The 19,418-nt window shown below is 36.5% G+C and overlaps 1 protein-coding gene across 6 annotated transcripts in view; it reads left to right on the top strand.

Annotated features, from left to right (window-relative positions):
* The window catches only part of LOC149258853 (uncharacterized), a 36,229-nt gene extending 18,286 nt beyond the window's left edge, over positions 1 to 17,943 (top strand). For all 6 annotated transcript variants that reach the window (XM_089416572.1, XM_089416531.1, XM_089416555.1 and 3 more), the window contains 4 exons: positions 3,715 to 5,387; positions 5,688 to 5,808; positions 16,057 to 16,116; positions 16,204 to 17,943. In XM_089416572.1, coding sequence (XP_089272698.1) covers positions 3,760 to 5,387; positions 5,688 to 5,808; positions 16,057 to 16,116; positions 16,204 to 17,745 — 3,351 coding nt within the window. In that variant the 5' untranslated portion in view covers positions 3,715 to 3,759 and the 3' untranslated portion in view covers positions 17,746 to 17,943. The remainder of the gene's footprint in view (positions 1 to 3,714; positions 5,388 to 5,687; positions 5,809 to 16,056; positions 16,117 to 16,203) is intronic.
* The last annotated feature ends 1,475 nt before the right edge of the window (positions 17,944 to 19,418 follow it).

The raw sequence follows: 19,418 nt of genomic DNA, 5'->3' as shown, positions 1-19,418 counted from the left end.
GATGAACATTGTTGGTTTTGTAATGCATTTTGCGTTGATATGTTTGTAAGGAAAAAAACAACAATTAGTGGGAAGGAGTGCAAAAGTTGATCAAAGGAAAGATGCAACAGGCATGTTGCCAAAGGAAAGGAGATGCTTATGTGAAGAGGTGGAATAGTAATGCAACATAGAAGTAGAACAAGCTTGAAGATGAAGATGCTGGAGGGACACTTGAAAACTTGAGAAACATGTATTCATGGATGGAGATATAGATGCAACAAGAAGAGTTGATGCCAAATAGTAGAGAGATGAAGAAAAACAACAACAAAGGGACTTTTAACATGAGTCTAGAGGTGACAACAATGATGATGTTGATATAAGAGAAGATGCCTCCAAAGAGGAGGATGATCCGATGCTTGAACAACAAGCATTGGTGATCAAGCATCGAGTTACAGTTCAATGGGACATTGGTAATGGTGTGTGAGAGGGAGGAGAGGAAGGTAAGTACAATTGTTGATGACTTTTAGCAAGTTATATGAATGAAGAGGTGTTGTTTGCAGTTGAAGGATGCGAAGGAAAAAATTGAAGACAAGAAGTTGAAAAATAAAGGGAGAAAAGACAAAATTGAAAGTTCTTTAGAGAGTGGGGAAAAAGAAAGAAGAAAAGGAAGAAGATTAAACATATAACCCGGGTTGATCTGTTGACAATCCTTTGAGCATGATGCTCATTTTGTTGACAATCCTTTGAGCATGATGCTCATTCCAACCACGGGATTATCATGTGGTAACATTCTTGACCAACTACCTTTTTGATTCAAAGTGAAAAATTAATGATGTAGGAAGCTGTGGCTTGCACACTCAATAACTTGGATCACTCAATTCGGACTTTTGTAATGAAGCTTGGGCTTTTGGTGAAACTAGTCAATTTTTGTCAAATCAAAATTTCAACCCTTTTGAAGGGTTATGATGAGTGGAAGGTAACATTCCGGCAAACTATGGAATGAGTTTTGTAGAGGTGAAATACGTAGGCTCTATATCCTTGGATTCCATGTTGTGTGCTCTTGTATTGATTAGCATGCACCTTGAATCACCTTAGGTTGATTTGTACCTTGTTTTTAGTGGAAGCAATGCAAAATTTCCATAAGTTGTATCACAATGGCTTTTTAAGCTATTATCACATGATTTAATGTTTCTAGGGTATATGAATTAGTTCCTTTGTATACAAATGATATATTTCATGATTAAGTGGGGTTTCCTTATGATAGGTGAAACACATTTAATTTTGCCAAATGATGAATTAGGATGAAGATTCATTCTGGTAAGTTCTACATGTAAAATCTATGTACTATTAATCACTGTAAATGGACAGATAAAATCAAGGAGGATCAAGAAAATATTAGAAAGGACTTGAAGGGGAACCCAAAATTCAAATTCTTAGAGTTTGAGAATTTGAGAGTCAAATTGTAAATAAGAACAGTGTTATTCGCATCATACTGGAATCAATTGGCTTGACCTGTTGCACAAAATTGGAAAAGGCTGAGCTTTTTTCATTGAACTTGCCGGTTCTATACAATGAAACCAAGGACCATTTGAATGGAAATTAAAAGAAGAAAAGAAAAATTAATGAGTGGGATAACCTTCCCCTTTACCTAAATTTTAAAACCATTAAGTGTTTTAAGATGTTTGAGTGGTTCCAACCTCATTGGATTTTATATGGAGAAAGTGGGATTTTAAATTTCACTTGAAAGCTAGTAGACTTAACAGTTTTTAGGATTTCAGGATTGGGGGGATTGGAACATTTCCATTAGATTCAATGTGTACAAGGGTATGGAACTAGCATTTGATCGAGAACATCAAGCCTTCTATGTATCTTGATGTTAGTGGCATTGATTGTTGAACTCCACTACCATGACTGGAAAAAATGGGCCCATCACTCCAACAAAATCTTGATTTGACATGTTAAGCTTTTTCTGTCTTATTTTAATGCTTAGAGGGTGATATTGATGATTACGATCCTAATATAGGCAATGATTTTGATGATATGTAGGTATAGGCAATGATTTTGATGATATGTAGGTATTTGCTGTAGCATGATTTTTTTTTGATGCTAGAGGCCATCATTACAATAAACTGCCCTTCCTAAAAAGATGTAATTAGGTGCAATACTAATAACTTTCGCAGGAAAAGTTGCCATTAGGTTATTTGTTAATGTAGCCAGTTACAATGTAACTGCCTTTAAATGAGCAATTAACAAAAACAACCAAGTACATAGAAAAGATGCTTGCTATAGACAGACCACTGGCCTGTATAAACACGGGAGCATGTTCAGCAGGGCTTGAACCTGGGTCATTACTACAAGAAGCTGCCCTTCCTAAAAATGCTGTTATTTGTAACACAAATAACTTTACTAGAAAAGCAGTTGTTAGGATATTTATTAATATAACTAATGTAACTTTGCTTAGATGAACAGTTGACTGACATAGCCAAGTGCATATAAATGATGCTTGCTATAGATTGGTTGTACACCAACCAAAGTACTGTTTATGTGGTTGTGCTCGTCTCAATGTATCTCATCTTCTTGCCCAGAGGAAAGATGCTTGTTATAGACAAATCACTGGGCTGTATATGCTATAAACACAGGAGCATGTTCAGTAGGGCATGAACCCGGGTTATTATTACAACAAGCTTCCCTTCCTAAAAACACTGTTGTTATTTGTAACACAAATAACTTTACTAGAAAAAGCTACTGTTAGGTTATTTATTAATATAACCAATGTAACTTTGTTTAGATGAACAATTGACTAACATAACCAAGTGCATATAAATGATTCTTGCTATAGATTGGTTGTGGACGGTGGTACACCAACCAAAGTACTGTTTTATGTGGTTGTGCTTGTCTCAATGCATCTCATCTTCTTGCACTGTATTAACTGGGACCTGTATAAACACAAGAGGAAGCTTAGTGTGCCATGAACCTGGATTATCATTACAACAAGCTGCCTTTTCTACAAATGTTGCTGTTAGTTGTACAATGTAAAGTCAATAAATTCTCCCCTAAAAACTGCCATTGGGTTACTTGTTATTGTAACCAGTGTAACTGCCTTTTAGTTGAGCGCTTGACTAGCATAACCAACAGCATATATAAGATGCCTGCTATAGATTGATCATCGTATGCCAACCACTGTTTATGTGGTTGTGGTAGTCTCAATTATGGAATCTCGTCAATTAAAATATATCAGAGTTGTGCAATTGTGCAAAATGGAAGCCTTGTTATTCTATATTAGCATGCCATCTATTCTAATTCAGAGCTGGACCTTATCTTGTGTGAGGGAGTACATATTCTTGTATGCTTTTAAGGTTGAAGGGCAAAAAATGCGTTTTTATATGCTTGCATTGTGAAAAAAATGATCAATTTTGAAGCATAGAGGCTTGTACATTTGTATTCTTTCTGTATGCTTTGGGACTGATTTAGTTGTTCTCTTCTTGTTCCTTATCTTTGTCTTGTAATAGAAGGAAGATGAAATAAAGCTACATGTTTATCCTTGAAGGCTGTAATCAAATGATGCCAAATTACCTTTTCCTGTAGTTTTTTTTTTCACATGCTAAATTTGATTTTGATCTAGAAGACGTTGGTCAAATTATTGTTCTGCATTGTGAATGTACATTATAATGATCGTTGTCTAGAAAATTTTAAGAATATACCTGTTGCTAACTGTTTTTTTTGTGTGTATTACAGTCCCACGAACTTTTTGAAGATCATGGGCATTTTGGGACAGTGTCGATGTTAGAAGCGCATGAATGCAGGTTGAAGGATATTGAGAAAATGAAGCAAGATGCAGATGTAGATTTTGATCCTAGTGCACCATACTCTTCTTCAATGGATAATGTGCCATTAAAGGTTCTATTTGGAGTACCTAACGTAAAGATGCGGCAATCTCCAACGCAGGAGAAGAAGACAGCACAGACAGATTTATCTTCTCCCAAGGGTCATGTTGATTCATCTGACTCAGTCAGAGCCAAACTGAGAGAATCATTGGCATCTGCTTTGGCTATGGTATGGGATGAACAATCTAAAAGGGATGTAAAAATGGAAAATAATTTCCAGATTGAATCAACAGTCTTGAACAAGGATGGGAGCATGGATTATAATGTTGTTAAAATGGAAGACCCCGAGTTGAGCGCCATGACTGACAAATATTGTCAAGAGGAATCATCTGGAACTTTGAAGCGAGGTAGGGAAGATTTTGAACAGAATCAGGTTTTGGCAGAAACAACAGTTTCATCATGTTGCTTAAGACAAGGTTCACACCAGGAACAAAATGAAATTCAGATTAACTCTGAGTTAAATGTACCATACAATGGTGAGGCAGAGACATTAACCTTTAAAAGGGCTAAATTAGAGAAAGAGGAGAGTCAAAGTGAAGGGCATGAACAAACTATGCAGAGTTCTGAATTAGCACAGATTGTATCAGTTAAAGTCGAAGCTGAACTTTTCAGAATATATGGCAGTGTTAACAAGAAGTACAAGGAAAAGGCCAGGTCTCTTCTCTTTAATCTTAAAGATAGAAACAACCCTGAGTTAAGGGCACGTGTTGTATCAGGTGAAATCACTCCTGAGCGCCTCTGTTGCATGACTGCAGAGCAATTAGCATCCAAGGAATTGTCGCAATGGAGGATTGCCAAAGCAGAGGAGCTTGCTTATATGATAGTTCTACCTGACTCAGATGTTGACTATAGAAGGTTAGTGAAGAAAACACACAAAGGAGAATTCCATTTGGAAGTTGAAAAGGATGATGTAGCTCCAGAAGTAGCGGCTGGTGGAGGACAGCAACTCCAAACTAAGCAGGAGAATACTGAAAACAATGAAGCCTCAGATGTGGATGAAGTTGCTGGTGTAGTTGATAGTCTTGACCATAGTGAAATTGGCAGTGGTTCAGATTCCCCTGGTTCTTTTCCATCGTGTACATTATCTGGTCAAGTAGTTGGAATAGATGCATCAGACATGAGTCCAGCTGAAATTGTTACTGAAGAGGTAATGAGGGAACGAAAGGAACTTCCTGAAATAATGTCTCTTGATGAATATATAGGTTCAAGGGAAGACCAATCTAATGAAGATGCAGAAGTTGTTAACACAATTCAGAATGAAGAATCTAGAGAATGGGCAAACACCCTTCAAGGTAACTTGGAAGAAGGCAAAGCTAGTGTATTAGATGATCTTTCTGTTGCCCGCAAGAGAATGCTCATTGGAGAAGGACAAAGTGAAAGCCGAAGCAGGAAAACTAAATATTCTGATGGTTTGAATGAGTGTCAAGGAAATGCAGCTCAGTCTTCATCTTATGAAATACTTTGGGAGGGAACTGTACAATTAAATCCATTTGTTGTTGAAACAGTCGTGGCTGTTTTCAAAAGGTATGGATTTCTTTGTTGAAGATAAGCATTAGAAAATTCATTTGTGGAAGGCTGTTAACTTCCTTGATGTTTTAGTTTCAAGTGTTTTGGGCAACTGTTATTTCAAGGTTAGGAGTTTCTGTTAATGCTGTTTTGTATGGCACTTGATGATTTACCCATCAATTTTAAACACATCTTTCATCACGTTAGACATTCTTTTCTCTATTGTTGTTATATCTACTTCTCTATTATTTTTTATATAAATTAGTTGTTAGATGAACTGGATTTCGTTGATAGTGACTTGCGGTTGGTTGGTTTCAGTGGTGAGAAAACCTCAGCGAAAGACTGGTCTAAGTATGTCGAAGTTAAGGGAAGAGTACGACTAGATGCATTTGAAAAGTTTCTTCAGGAGTTACCTCTTTCTCGAAGTCGTACAGTCATGGTATTTCACTCCCTCAATATGCCATGGATTTTAGTGCCTGTTTTTAATTTAATTGAGCTGCAATAACAATAAATAATACAATGTCAACGTACAGAATTTTAAATGACAATTTCTGTTATTTTTTTTTGTTTTTTTTTAATTGGTAGGGGGACGGGGAAGGTGTAGGGAGGTAGACACGAGAAGATAATTTTATTAATGTCAAATGAATGAACACTAAAATAGGTCAATAGGGATTGCTAGGTGCAATGAATGACTAGTAAAATAGGTCAATGGGATTGCTAGGTAGAATGATGTTCATAGAGAGCGGGAATGCCAAGACAATTCCTATAAAAGGCAGGATATAGAAAGTAAAGTATGTATCTAGGCTAAATCTTAAAAACCAAACTTTGAGAGTTGAAGGTTGCCAACAGAGAAAACTGTATAGTGGTAATGGTTCTAGGATTTGGAATATTGATAATGATGCAAACCAATTAGGGTCCTCTAAATCTATCTCTCATACTCGATGCCGAATGGAGAAAAGTCAAGATAGAGTTGCTCTGTTTGGGAAAAATGTTGGAGGATGATCTGGATTGCAATGTGTTGCTATTACTTGTAAGAGGTCACTTACTGTTGGAGTTTGGGTAATCTCATCCCATCGTTGGTATATGGGATTTGGAATGGCAATATTGTTGAGCTCTCTGGCAGGTAGGAATGGTCCGCTGGGTCTGCACTAATATAGAGTTAAAAGTACGGCTACTATCAATTAGCTACTTGGTGCCTCTAGCATATGGGGGCTTCCTTAAAAAAGGAAATAATCCTCCTAGCAAGACACAGGCTAGGAGGAGGTCAAGAGTATGGGAATGTAACTTGAGGGCCTACTGCATATACAAAGCTAGTAATCTCTAGTTGGGGTAACTAAAGAAAATTGTGAGGGTTTCTGCCTTTTTGTATATGCTATGGAATCACTCTAGAATATTCGTAGATGGGGCAGTGAAAGATGAAGTACTCTGATGTCTTTAACTTGTATATCTTGTCTAATCAGTCAGTCTAATGATTTGTTGCACTCGAAGTCTATCTGACACCACTTGTAATTTGCTCGGTGGAGTATGAAGAGAGCTTGCACCCAATGATGAAGTTGGCATGCTATGGAGGATAGACAATGAGTTTGTCCGTCAACTCCAAAATTTTCCATGTGAAAAGGCATATTTGGATGTAACTCACCATGTGGGTTTGTCCAATGGACATCTACAAATTGCTTGTAAATGTCGTCTCAGATGATCTTGTTCGACTCTTGCCCAAGAGATGGCCCAATTAGATTATAACATATGAGTTCTCCCTAAAGAATTGTGGGGCAGATAAGGGTGTCCACATGAGACATTTAGGACAATGGGTCTTGAAAATGGTGTCAAAGACGTCCCTTGATAAGTTTGAAGATCTGTAACCTTTGTTGAACATACCCTATACTAAAACGAGGCCCTTGAGAATTGCAACTCTAATTAAAGTGTGATGGTGATCTTAAATTCTTCCCCTTTGAAAAAGAAATGATAGTTTGGGAGTATCTTCTTTGGCTTGTTGAAGATCATAACCTTGATTTTACCTAGGTTGATTGTCAACTGTTGAAGGTCTCAGAAAAGGGCCAAGGCGTCTAGTTGTCTTTGTAGACCCTCTAGGGATGAGGTTAAGAGGACCACATCATTAGCAAAAAAGAAGATTAGATATCAAAACTTGGTGAAGGTGCCCATCATCCTCTTGGATATGCTCATTTAAGTAGGCTCATCAATGCTTACCCAAAACAAGGCGGGGGACAGGGAGCACCCTTTTTTGACCCTAATAGTACTCTTGTTAAAGTTAGAGACCCTGTGAGCTATGTAGAGATGACCAAGGAACGACTTGTACAGGTGCATAATGTTGGGAAACAAGGTCTCAGAGATGTCGATCTCTCCAAGCCTGTAGAATAGGTTCTCGCGGGGGATAGAGTCAAAAAGTTTTCAGAAGTCTACAAAAAAACAATAGGCTTGGGAGAATGATGTTCCTCCTTAATAATGGCTAAGAGTGTAAGTACATGATCGATGGTTTGATATATAGGTTAGGTTAGATTCCAACCTATCCTATAGCCTTAAGTTATCAATGATCAAGCTCCCTATAGAGCTTAATATGGAGGATTGTAGAATAGAGCTTTGAGAACATGTGGTCAACCATGGTTGTTTTGTAATTTTTTGGATTTGTGCTGGTCTCGATTTCTGGATCGTGTGAATAATGTTATGTGCCCAAGTCTGTTGGAAGCTTGCATGGACTACATGGTGGGGAGAGGTGTTGTCTGGGAGAATGGATGAGTGAAATGCTCAATTTATGCCTTATGGATGAACATATGTTTCATATGTTGGAGGAGGTGATGGTAGGAAGCTTTAAGGCTGAGAGAAGAGGGACGATTGTGAGAAAAGGTAGGAAGAATCTGGCTTCAAGTGCCTTGCACCTTGCATCATACCATCCATTCATGGGGTAGGAGCTGGGTTTTGGAGAATGAGAGATGGACTAGGTAATGTTGGGATATGACTTGAGCGCTGCTTCCCATTTCGTGGATGAGAGACAAACATAATAGGCGGAGATAGATTTGAGGGATGAGAATTTGGATTCTGGGGGAGGTGTCTTGCAGAGGTGAAATGAGATTGTATTAGGGTTGGCTTGGAGGGTCTCTTCTTAAGAAGAGACTTGTATGATTTTGATTTTCATGGAGCTTATTTGAAGGAAAAATTAGGATAAGCTCCATTGCCGAAAAGGTTAGTTAAAGCATAAAGCCTTTATTTTCTTGGTTGTCCAATCCCAAGAAGTTCTTTTACTTAACTCCGTTTCTGAAAAGGGGAGTCAAATGCTAAAGCGTGTATTTTCTTGGTTGTCCAATCCAAAGAATTTCTTTTCTTCAGTCTATTAGAATTGTTGTTGTTTTGTTTATTTTTGCATTAGTGTTTTCATAATGCTGGAATTCTGAGGATGCACAATAATTTTCTGTGTAGTTTATGGTTCTCCTTTTTCCTTTCTTTTCCTGAGGAAAGAAATCAGCCTCTCTCTCAGCCTGAGGGTTAGAGTTAAGTTTCTGGTACCAGGCCATCCCACTGGTATACTTGAGAGTTCACAAGGCTTGAAGCCAATACAATAATATTCATAGGCATTAAATCCGTTACAACAATATTTATCAAGACATTATAGCTCATCATGTTACTAGCAGGGATTTGAACCTGGGTGGAGAAGATAATAGCCATTCTGCCCAACCACCTGAGAAAACCCCAATTGACGTGTAGTTTATGGTTCTATATTCACACATTAACCATATTCTTTCAAATGTTTTTTTTGTCAGAGTCGGTGAGTTAGCCTTTGCTAACTGTCTGATGCCTTCATTCTCAGTAAGGAACAAATGGGTATAGTTGCTTTTTGTATGTCAGTAGCTGTTAGTTTCTGAAAAGAGATTATATTGGTACTGGTTGCAGCAGCTTTTTCTATTATGCATATTCAAGGCTCACAGAGATGGAAGCAGTGCTCCATGGGGATGCACCCCCCAGAGTGGGGAACATGCACCCCACATTACTCACGCTCTGGGGATGGGGCATGTCTGGGAAAACATTTACCCATGCCCCAATTTGGGGAAAGCAGGGGAAACATTTCCCCAGTGTCGGGGATGTGTTTTCCCAAAAGGGGGATCTCTGAGTGCCCCCCTCCCCCAGAATGGGGATGCCTGGGTGCTCCCCTCAGGTTTTTTTATCTATCAACCCATGGAAAAAAATAAAATTAGAGCTTCGAGGATTATAGGAACTTGTTAATTAATGGTAATATTAAATTCTTAAAATAGAAAGGATTGACATTTACTATCCTGCTTAATTTGTAACATTTCCAGTAATTGTCTCTGGATTTTGAGAGTGGTTACAACCTCATCAGACTTTATATGGAGAAAGTAGAGTTTCAAATCCCATTCAGAATTCAGCAGACTTAACAATTTTCAGTATCTCAGGAGTGGCAGGATTACATGATGTCCACTGGATTGGCACAATGATGAATTTGCATGGATGAATTGTTATTGTTGGGATTTTGTTTATAATTTTCGAAATGGGAACCCCTATGTTAAGGACCTGGATGGCTCCCCCGGAATTTTCCTAAAGTTTAGGGGTGTTCCCATGTCTCCCTTGTGCATCTCCATCCACCTGTGCTTCCCCGTCTTGGAAACCTGGTGGAACGTAGGATGGATGCCCATTATGATTTTTTTATTATTTGTTTTACAATTTTGTAGTCAACTGTAGTGCTTTGGGGATTCTATTATGATGATAGGATTGTTGATCATAATGGTATATCTGTCTGTGGCATCATCGTATTTTTGGTACATGTAAGCATTATAATTTTCAAATTTCAATAGTTGTATCATTTCATCTGACATTCTGCAGAGCGGAGTTCATATAGTAATTAATATATTCTAAAATGACATTTGCCCTCTTGATTTCTGTCTATGCGTTTTGGACTGAATCTAAATGACCACCTGACAGCCCCCTACGATGTACTTATTTAAAACCTGCTTTGTATATCTATCCGACAATCCGAGCACCATAGAACTCTGCTGGGCTAGTGGGGGCAGTGGAAAGTAAGTATCTGTCACTATGAAAGTAAGTATCTGTCTGCTTCATATTGGTTAAGGAAATGTATTCCAAAGGGATCTGTCCAGGAAAGGAACAAGGTCTGCCCAGGAGAATGTCCAAAACCTCTGCCATTGAAAAAGACTCTTGGTGTTGAAAGACTCATGGCATCAGTAGTATTGATAGGTGGGCCTCTTGGGTCAATCCTATGGACTGAACATAGGGGACACATCCCTACCTAGCTTACTGGGCTTTCAAAACGGTTGGATATGCATTTCTGGGTCATTTCTTTTGCTTTTATTAGTCGTTTAGTTTATTAACAAGTGATATACATGTAATTACAAGTTAAATTATATTAACACACCATGATTGGCTCAATTGAACTAATTAACAACTAATTCCTACAGCAATTCCAAATTAATCTAACAAGTAAAATTCATCCTACAATTTTAAAACTATTTTCCATTCTTACAAAAATTCAATCCAGCAACTATATACTATTTGCAGAAAATAAATCCACTGCTGCTGCAACAATATTGCTACAGAAATTACTACAGCTACTGCTTATGAAAATAACTACGAGTGCTATTGAAAGAAAACAGTGTATAACCATTATTCAAAAAATATGCTACAAGTAATGAACAGAGTATGGCTACGCTACAGAAAGCAATTTGCAAGTACAGAAAGATGAAATATGTCCTAGAAAATAACAATTCGAGTTTGTTCAAATATATATGCACAAAAAGAAAACAGATTTACAGATTCACTCGTGAAAATAAATTAAAATGAAGATCACCATGACTGTAGAGTGGTCTTTGCGTTACAATACGAGTGGTAATTACAAATACACACACTGACTTGCCAAGTTTGGGAACACCAGAAACTTCTTGTATTTCAGGGAACAGTGATTAATGTTAAACATTAAAACAGTTGAACCCCTTAAGTTTGGTTCTCTTAGTTCTTACACTAACTATCATGACTGTTTGCTAACTTCTAATGGCTTTTGCTTGGTATCAAGGAAGGAAACCACTTTTTAGTTTAAAACAGATAAGTGTCTATAATCAGTATCCATTACAAAAAAAAACTAATTAACTAACTGTTGTATCAGATCCTCTTTCAGCCTATATTTAAGCCGAATGGCTTGAGTGGTCTGCAATAGTGGAATAAAACTTCATAGGCTGATTTATGAGAGTAGATACAGTAAAATGTAAATAGTTACAAAATTACAACATACTATTACTTATGAAAAATTCCACAGCCGTGGTATCATTTCTTTCAAATTCTTTAGCTACAGAAAGTCTCTGTTTATATGGCTGTTCAGGTTTGCACAGCTTATGCTGCAGAAAAACTCTTCAGCGTTGGTACCTTGGAAAACACATATTACCCATTGAGTCACATTGAGTCCTGGAAAACACATATTACCCAACCAAAACGCACTAAAGCATGAAAATTCATTAACTTACAATGAAAACACTCATTTTCTAACGCACAATCGAATCATGTTGAATGTGGTGGATAATTAGGGTAAAATGGAGAAAATAAGTTGTTTCTGAGAAAAAAGGATGATGAAATATGTGATTGGGAATGATAGTTGCAGGCCTCATCACCACCTTTAGGAAGAATTTATTGTTTCAAAGTTCTAGGGAGGAATAGTTTGTATGTTTTTTTTTCAGTTGGGAGATCCACTAGCAACGTGTTTGCTCGTTTTACATGTTTATCTCCTGTCTCGTACATGTAATGTATGGCCTCAATGATTATGCGTGGCTATGAGTATGGTTGTAAACTCTGGTTATACCCCTCAATAAATATTTTTACAGAGTGGAGATCTTATATAACCATCAAAGGTCTTGTGTCATGGGGAGATTGCTGTCAAACAACGTAGCTGTGATGCTGCACTGCAATGCAACTGTATGTACACATGCAACTGCAGCATTATACTGATTTTCGTATTATTCTGATAAGAATTGTTTCTTGATTTATGTGAAGTAAATCCTTTTTTTCTGCTCTCATCTCTTCAAATGTGTGAAGTGAAAGTAAATATCAAAGGAGTTCCATGACTTTAGAACGTAAAAGAATGGCTGATGAACTGAGATTTATCAGTATTATAAGCTAAAAATTCATATGTAATATAACCTAATTTTGATTGATTAGTTTGTAGTTGTAGTATACAACTCGGATCAATGGTTATGTCGAATGGTTATGACGAGTAATTAGCTTAGGAAGATACAGAAAAATAAAAAGATAGTTTCCACTCGTTATTTGAAAAGATAATACCGTAAGTGACCATTTTAGGACACGAACAAAGAGACATTAATAAAATGATGGTGTTTTCTATGTCATCATATATTCTTTGCTTAAGATTTTCAGAGCGGAAAAGCTCGCTTGTTAATTCTACCAGACGTGATCATTTTAGGATATATGGACAGGAAATATTGATGGCATTTTCTGTGTCGTCATATTACTTGTTGCCTTTTCAAAATGGAAAGCCGTCCCTTGCTATTTTTAATTTTATCTTTTTGGCTCTGTCAGTCTTGGTAAAAAAAATTGTTGTTCTCCAAGGCATTTTGTGATCGTGAGCATTCATACATTGCAAATGGGCCCAGGTGAAATAATTCAAGTATATTGGAAGTCATAGCTAACTGAGTTTGTTATCCTAGCGTATTGCTTTGAACAATTATGATTTGAACCGTATTTCTTGGCAGGGAAGTTGAGAATTGATGATCATCCATGAGAGAAATGTCGGTTTGTAAGGGAGTTATTTTTAAATGGTGTGACAAGTGTTTGTTATCATGAAGCAAAATTCGCACTTGGATTAGTCATTATCCATCGTCATGATTTTAAAGAGCCGTGAGAGGTTCTCATTGCCTTCAACAAAATCTCAAGGCAGCATCACGAATTGCTTAGTTGTTTCACATTGGTACATCTGTTTAAGTGCCAGGCATTCCAAGGATAACACGGATTGGAATCACTCTAAAGATGAGACCTAAATATGTTATTGCTTAGATTTCTTTTTCAAATGCTTGAGCTGTGTGAGGGCAGAATAAGACCTATCCTATTTACTATTATGTTTCGAGTCATCTTGCAGTAGACTGTAGTTCAATTTGAACTGTTTCCTTTTCAAGCTGTCCATTTTGCTTCTTGAAACGTTCGTGTTCTCATTTTTTTTCAGTTATTTTATTTCATGCAACTGTTAACTAGTTCCTTTCATATACAGAGTTGGATCTTTTATACGAGTTGATGCCTACTTTTGATTTCGTTGCTTTATTGTGAATGTAATCTTGGATGCCCCAATGTTTTTCTCGAGTTATTGCATGGTTTTCCTTAAGTTTCCGCATGCCTAGATCCAAAGCCAAGCAATTTTGTGTATTGGCTTCTACTGTTGGATGATGTTTTGGTCCTTTTCCATGTGCATAGTAAAATATTCAATTGATTACTATATTAGTCAAATGAGGCTGTTGTTGCACCCAATTAATTTAATGTTCTCAATTATTGTTGCTCGTTTATCTTGTTATTTATGCCAATCTTGAGAGGAGCTGTATAATGTATTGGTTTTATTAAATGATTTAAATTTTTGGAAAGAAGGTTTGTAATTTTGCACAACAATGTTATAAACTTGAAAACTGAAATAGCCTCTAGCTTTTGGTCTTTACGCTGAAATATAATGTATCCAGCGTGTATTAAATAGTCTTTAAAGGACAGCAGTCAGTCTATCTGCCAACTATACCAAATTCAAATAGGGTATTTATGCAATATGTTTTCTATCACTTGATCTTGAATTCTGCCAAATGTTTTCTTGCAGTTTTGATCACTTTGTACAAGGAAAGCACAATCTTTTTGTGATATAGCTTGTTCTCCAAATGATTGCCTTCTAAGTTCGTTTGAAACTTTATTATATTGCTCCTGTCAAATATAAAAGAAAATGTGAAATGTAGATATCATAACATGTGTTGCATGTGAAGAGTAAATTGCTTCAAGAAGAAAATGGTTACTGAGTTCCACATGGATATTATTCTATCTATTCATATTTGCAGTCTTCATGAGCAGCTAGTTTCTGTCACTATGATGGCATTTCATCTAGCTGCTACTGTTTGTTATCATATGGAGGAAGTTATGTTCCCGATTTTATTATATTGATAATTTAATGGAAATTTCTCTTCATAGCTGTAGTTTACACATAAATAGAGTGTAGGGTCATCATTTATGTTGCTTTGTATTCTGTTGTCTCACAAATTAGAGGTTAATTGCGTCTTTTATGGTTAGCCCATTACCATTTGATTGGTTGTTATCTCAATCAAGACAGATGTTATTATATTGCAAAGGAAGTAAATCTCAGAATGTAAAATGATGAATTCTTGTGAAGTAAAACATTTCAAATCAAAAATGTTTTCCCAAGTTTTCAGTCTTGTATTTCTTCTGAATTGATTTTAGTTGTTTATAGCCTCCAGTTGTTGGGGGAATGTCAAAACTCGGAAAAGTCGTACATTTTTTGAATCATATAATGAAAATATTCATTTAGGTGGCTGTAGAAGTTTGGATAATTACATGTTAATACACTGAAGATTATCTCCAGGGAGAGTTGACCAGCTTCTTTAATTTGGGCATCTTTGGCTATTGGATTCTGGATCCCGAGAAAAATTATGGTTTCCATGTGGCTAAATTAATGACGACCGACGCAAATTTGACTTCAAAGTTTTGCAATTTGGACGAAATATGCGGTGTCTCGAGTTGTTACGTTTGACCAGCACTCGATTGATTTTTGGGTGTCGGTGTTGAACTTCCAAGCAGCGGTGGGAACGTGGGTGTCTAATAATAAGCATGGAGCTATGCTCCGGGCTTCTGCCATCTCAAAATAAATAAATAATAAAAATCAAATATTGGTTGCTTTACGAATCTAATCTTTAAGTTGTTTACATCGAATTGTAGTTAAAACAGCAGCTGCCATTCTCCATTTTGCAGGTTTCTAATCAAGTACATGCATTTAAGACGTACATATAACAGCTGTCTCTTAAAGGGGTGAATAAAATCATTAAAGATTGTGTTATTGGGAATCCATTTTAAAGATTATATTAATGTGGAGCCATACTATTTTATAGTTTGTCTACGTTAATATTAATATAATAATAAACCATCAATTTATTGATACTACTCGTTTAGCACCTAGGGAGGTTTACTTGAGACACTGTTTGGCATGTAGTATCAATTCTTAATATCCGCATATTGTAAAGCAGCATCTGGACAAAAAATGTTCGAAGCAGCTTGTCTGCTGGTGTAGCTTTATTGCTATTGAATTTTAGTTGTTTTCCTTCTAGGCTAATTATCAATTTCAACATCATAACCACTGTATTCTAATTTTAATGAACAATAAATATCATACCATTCTGCAGCAACCTGTTTCTGGATGTGATATCTTGTTAAAAGCTATTCATGGGCACAAATCTAACATCTAAACTGAAGCTGCACTTTTTAAGATACAATACACGTTACTTTTGTACAAAGTGTCAATCCTCTGCATACGATTTCCGTTTCTAAATCTTTGAAAGTTACTTGTAAGAGCTGTCATGTTTAATTAGCCACGTGGTTTTTCTGGTTTTCCTTTCTGTATTTTGTAGTAATAGTATAATACGGAAGAACTCATTTGTGCCCCCCTTAACTGTAGGTGGTTTCAATTTGTTGCAAGGATGGATCCTCAGAGAATGGTCCGGCAAGCATTCAGGAGGTAAAATTAAAGAATTTAGCCATTTGTTTATTCTGCATTAGAGGTTGTAAATTCATTTCATTTTACTCATTTCTTAACTTTATGCAGGTTGCCGATTCTTATAAGCAAGGGGAGAGAGTAGGATATGCAGAACCTGCTCCGGGAGTTGAGCTGTACCTATGCCCCACTGATGTTATTACAATGAAAGTTCTCAATAAATATGTTACACACGAAGATTTTGAGAATATAAATGAGCAGAATGGTTTGATTGGATGTGTTGTGTGGCGAAGAAATAATGTAACCTCTAATATTATGCATAAGATGTCAGAACAACAATATATAAATGCAAAAAAGCTTGCACTATCTGGTCATTTGTTGGATTCTCCAACGCGCCCTGGTGTCTTAGATTCGGTGCCATATGGAACTGACAGCCCAAATTATGTGATTAATTCTAGCCTTGAAAACCATTCTGTTCAAAGTAGATCACCGACTATGAAATCTGCACTAAATACTACATTACTTGAAAATATTACATCTGAAGATAAAGATGCTTCAGAAACTGATATTCCACCCGGATTTGGTTCCTGGCCATCTGGTGATCAACAAATAAATGTACCCAAGATTATTGAATCGTCTGATTTGAATGATGATTTGAATGATGATGTGCCCCCAGGATTTGGGCCCACAGCAGCATTTAGTATAAATGGTGGCTATACTCAAAATTTGGATGACGATGATCTTCCGGAATTTGATTATGGAGTGTCTGTACCCTATCAACGCCAAATACCCCCATCTGATCAGTTGCCTCCAGAAGTTTGTAGCCTGCAGTCCTTGTCTTCTACCCAGTCTCCAAGCCAATCATCTCAGCCTCAAGTATCAATTTCTAATCAAGGCTACTTTCAGCCCAATGTAAATTTGCACTCACCTCAAGTCCTATCAGTCGGTCACCAAGTTGTGCAGCAGGTTCCAAGGCCACCAACCACTCCTCACCCATCAATGAAAATCCGCGAGTTGATACAAAAGTTTGGACAGAGTGATGCCGGATTCTCCTCTGGACCTAATTCTGCTCCTGATGTTAACGGGGTTCATATTGCCACCCAAATAGGTCAGCAGGCAGGTCCTACCGCTTCTCAAGTTCCTGTCGATGCTCATAATCTAATGCCTGAAAATAATGCATGGAATGACGAGGATGATATTCCTGAATGGCGTCCTCCATATTTTTCGCAAGGAAATAGTTCTTTGGTGGTTCCCCCAATGGAGCCTATGCCACCATCTCAGTTGGGGGTGCCAAATTTGATAGGAAATTTACAGCCAGTACATCCTTTGCCTCCAAGAGCAGCTCCACCCCAACGATGTCCACAACAAATGCCTCCACCACAAAGATGTCCTCAACAAATGCCTCCACCACAAAGAGGGCCTCCCCATATGTTGCCACCACAGGCTCTTATGCCGCAGTGTTTGCCACCTCCTTTACCACAAGGCCCTCGACCTTTAACTGGTATGGTTCGGCCAGTTCCCATGATGACACAAAGGGGACCTGGATTTGTATATGCAAATAATTCTCCGTCATTTCATACTAGCCACAATTTCAGGCCTGCCTTAAGCGGGCCAGACATTAGACCTCTTGATGCAAGGAATAGAAGGATATGAATCTATCCGGTGGGATGAGTGCCACCGTGTAGTTGGAAAGTTTCATTGTATAACTAGTACTTGCATCCCTCCATTTCAAGGATGCTTGTACAAATATCGTGTAACTTCAACGTTATGCCATGTACAATATAATTATTGGCCCAGTAAATGCAGCCTACATGTAACATTATTGTGGCATAACTATTCTGTTTGTGTTCATTATTGTAATGTGAGCTTAAATATAACGAAGAACAATGTGTGGTGATTGTAATAGGTAATATAACAAAGGAAACAGTAACACCTAATAGGAAGGCCTCTTTTTGAGAATTCTGGATGAATGTATTTATGAGGTCCATGAAAAACATAAAATGCTAATATTCACTTTTGAGTAATTTTGACATGTGCGATTGTAGAGATATCAAGGGTGCTTTTGCTGATTTGAAAGGGTTTTTTTTTAAGGAAAAATTGCAAGAGTAAACAAGCCCATGACATGGCTCAAAATTTACAAGATACTGAAGAAAGAATTGCAAGTGAATATATTCATGTGATTTGATTGAGTAAACAAACCCATTGCAAGTGAATATATTCATGTGATTTGATTGAGTAAACAAACCCATGACATGGCTCAAAATTTACAAGATACTGAAGGAAAAATTGCAAGTGGATATATTCATGTGATTTGATTCAGAATTTTAAAAATAATTTTTGTTTTCATGTGATTTGATTCAAAATTAAAAAAATAATTTTTGATTTAAAGTTTCAACATTTGATGTTATTTTACACTTGGATTTTTGAGATTTGGAGCTTTTCCTATTTGAAATTTTTTTTTCAAGGATTAAATGTATTCATTTGACAAGGCTCAAAATTTATAAGATAATTTGGTTAATTTAAATGGTAAGAAGGATTAACTGCATTAATGTGATATGGTTCAAAATTCGGTTGGTTTAAAGTTGGTATGTTGGAAATGACATGGTTCAGAATTTATATAAAATATAAAATATTTTAATTGGTTTAAAGAAAGAAGTTAGTTTTGGTATTTTGAAAATGACATGGTTCAAAATTTATGAAATATTTTGATTGGTTTAAAGAAGTTAGTTTTGGTATTTTGAAGATGATTTTAGTATATTAGAGAATTCTTCGTAGAAATTGAACCTTCCGTTATATTTTGAAGTTGTGAGAAGTTGTGGATATCAGTACTTTAAAATGATAGAAAGTGATATATTAGAGTAATTTCCATGAAATTATTCATGTGGAAATTGGGCATCTCATTTAGAATGTGATATATTAGAGTAATTTCCATGAAATTATTCATGTGGAAATTGAGCATCTCATTTAGCATTTACATTGATTTTGAGCATTTCTTTTGGCATTTATATATTTTAATTTTGGTTTAAAGTTGGTCTTGTAGAAATTGGGCATCTCATTTGGCATGTATACATTTTAATTTTGGTTTAAAGTTGATCCTGTGGAAATTGGGCATTTCATTTAGCATTTACATTGATCTTGAGCATCTCATTTGGCATTTATACATTTTAATTTTGTTTTAAAGTTGATAGTTTTGGTCTCTCTAAAATGATATACATTTATGTTAATTTAAAGTTGTTAGTTTTGGTGTTTTAAAGGTGATTTGTCTTTTATATGTTCAAAATATTTCTTATGAAATTTGAGAATTTCATGGGCATTTAAATGAATTC

This window comes from Pinus tabuliformis, chromosome 6 (assembly GCF_031772625.1).
Source record: "Pinus tabuliformis cultivar Carrire ecotype Pingquan chromosome 6, CPIR1, whole genome shotgun sequence".
Lineage (NCBI taxonomy): Eukaryota > Viridiplantae > Streptophyta > Pinopsida > Pinales > Pinaceae > Pinus > Pinus tabuliformis.
The sequence above is the reverse complement of the archived record's forward strand: the minus strand, read 5'-3'. Positions and strand labels throughout refer to the sequence as shown.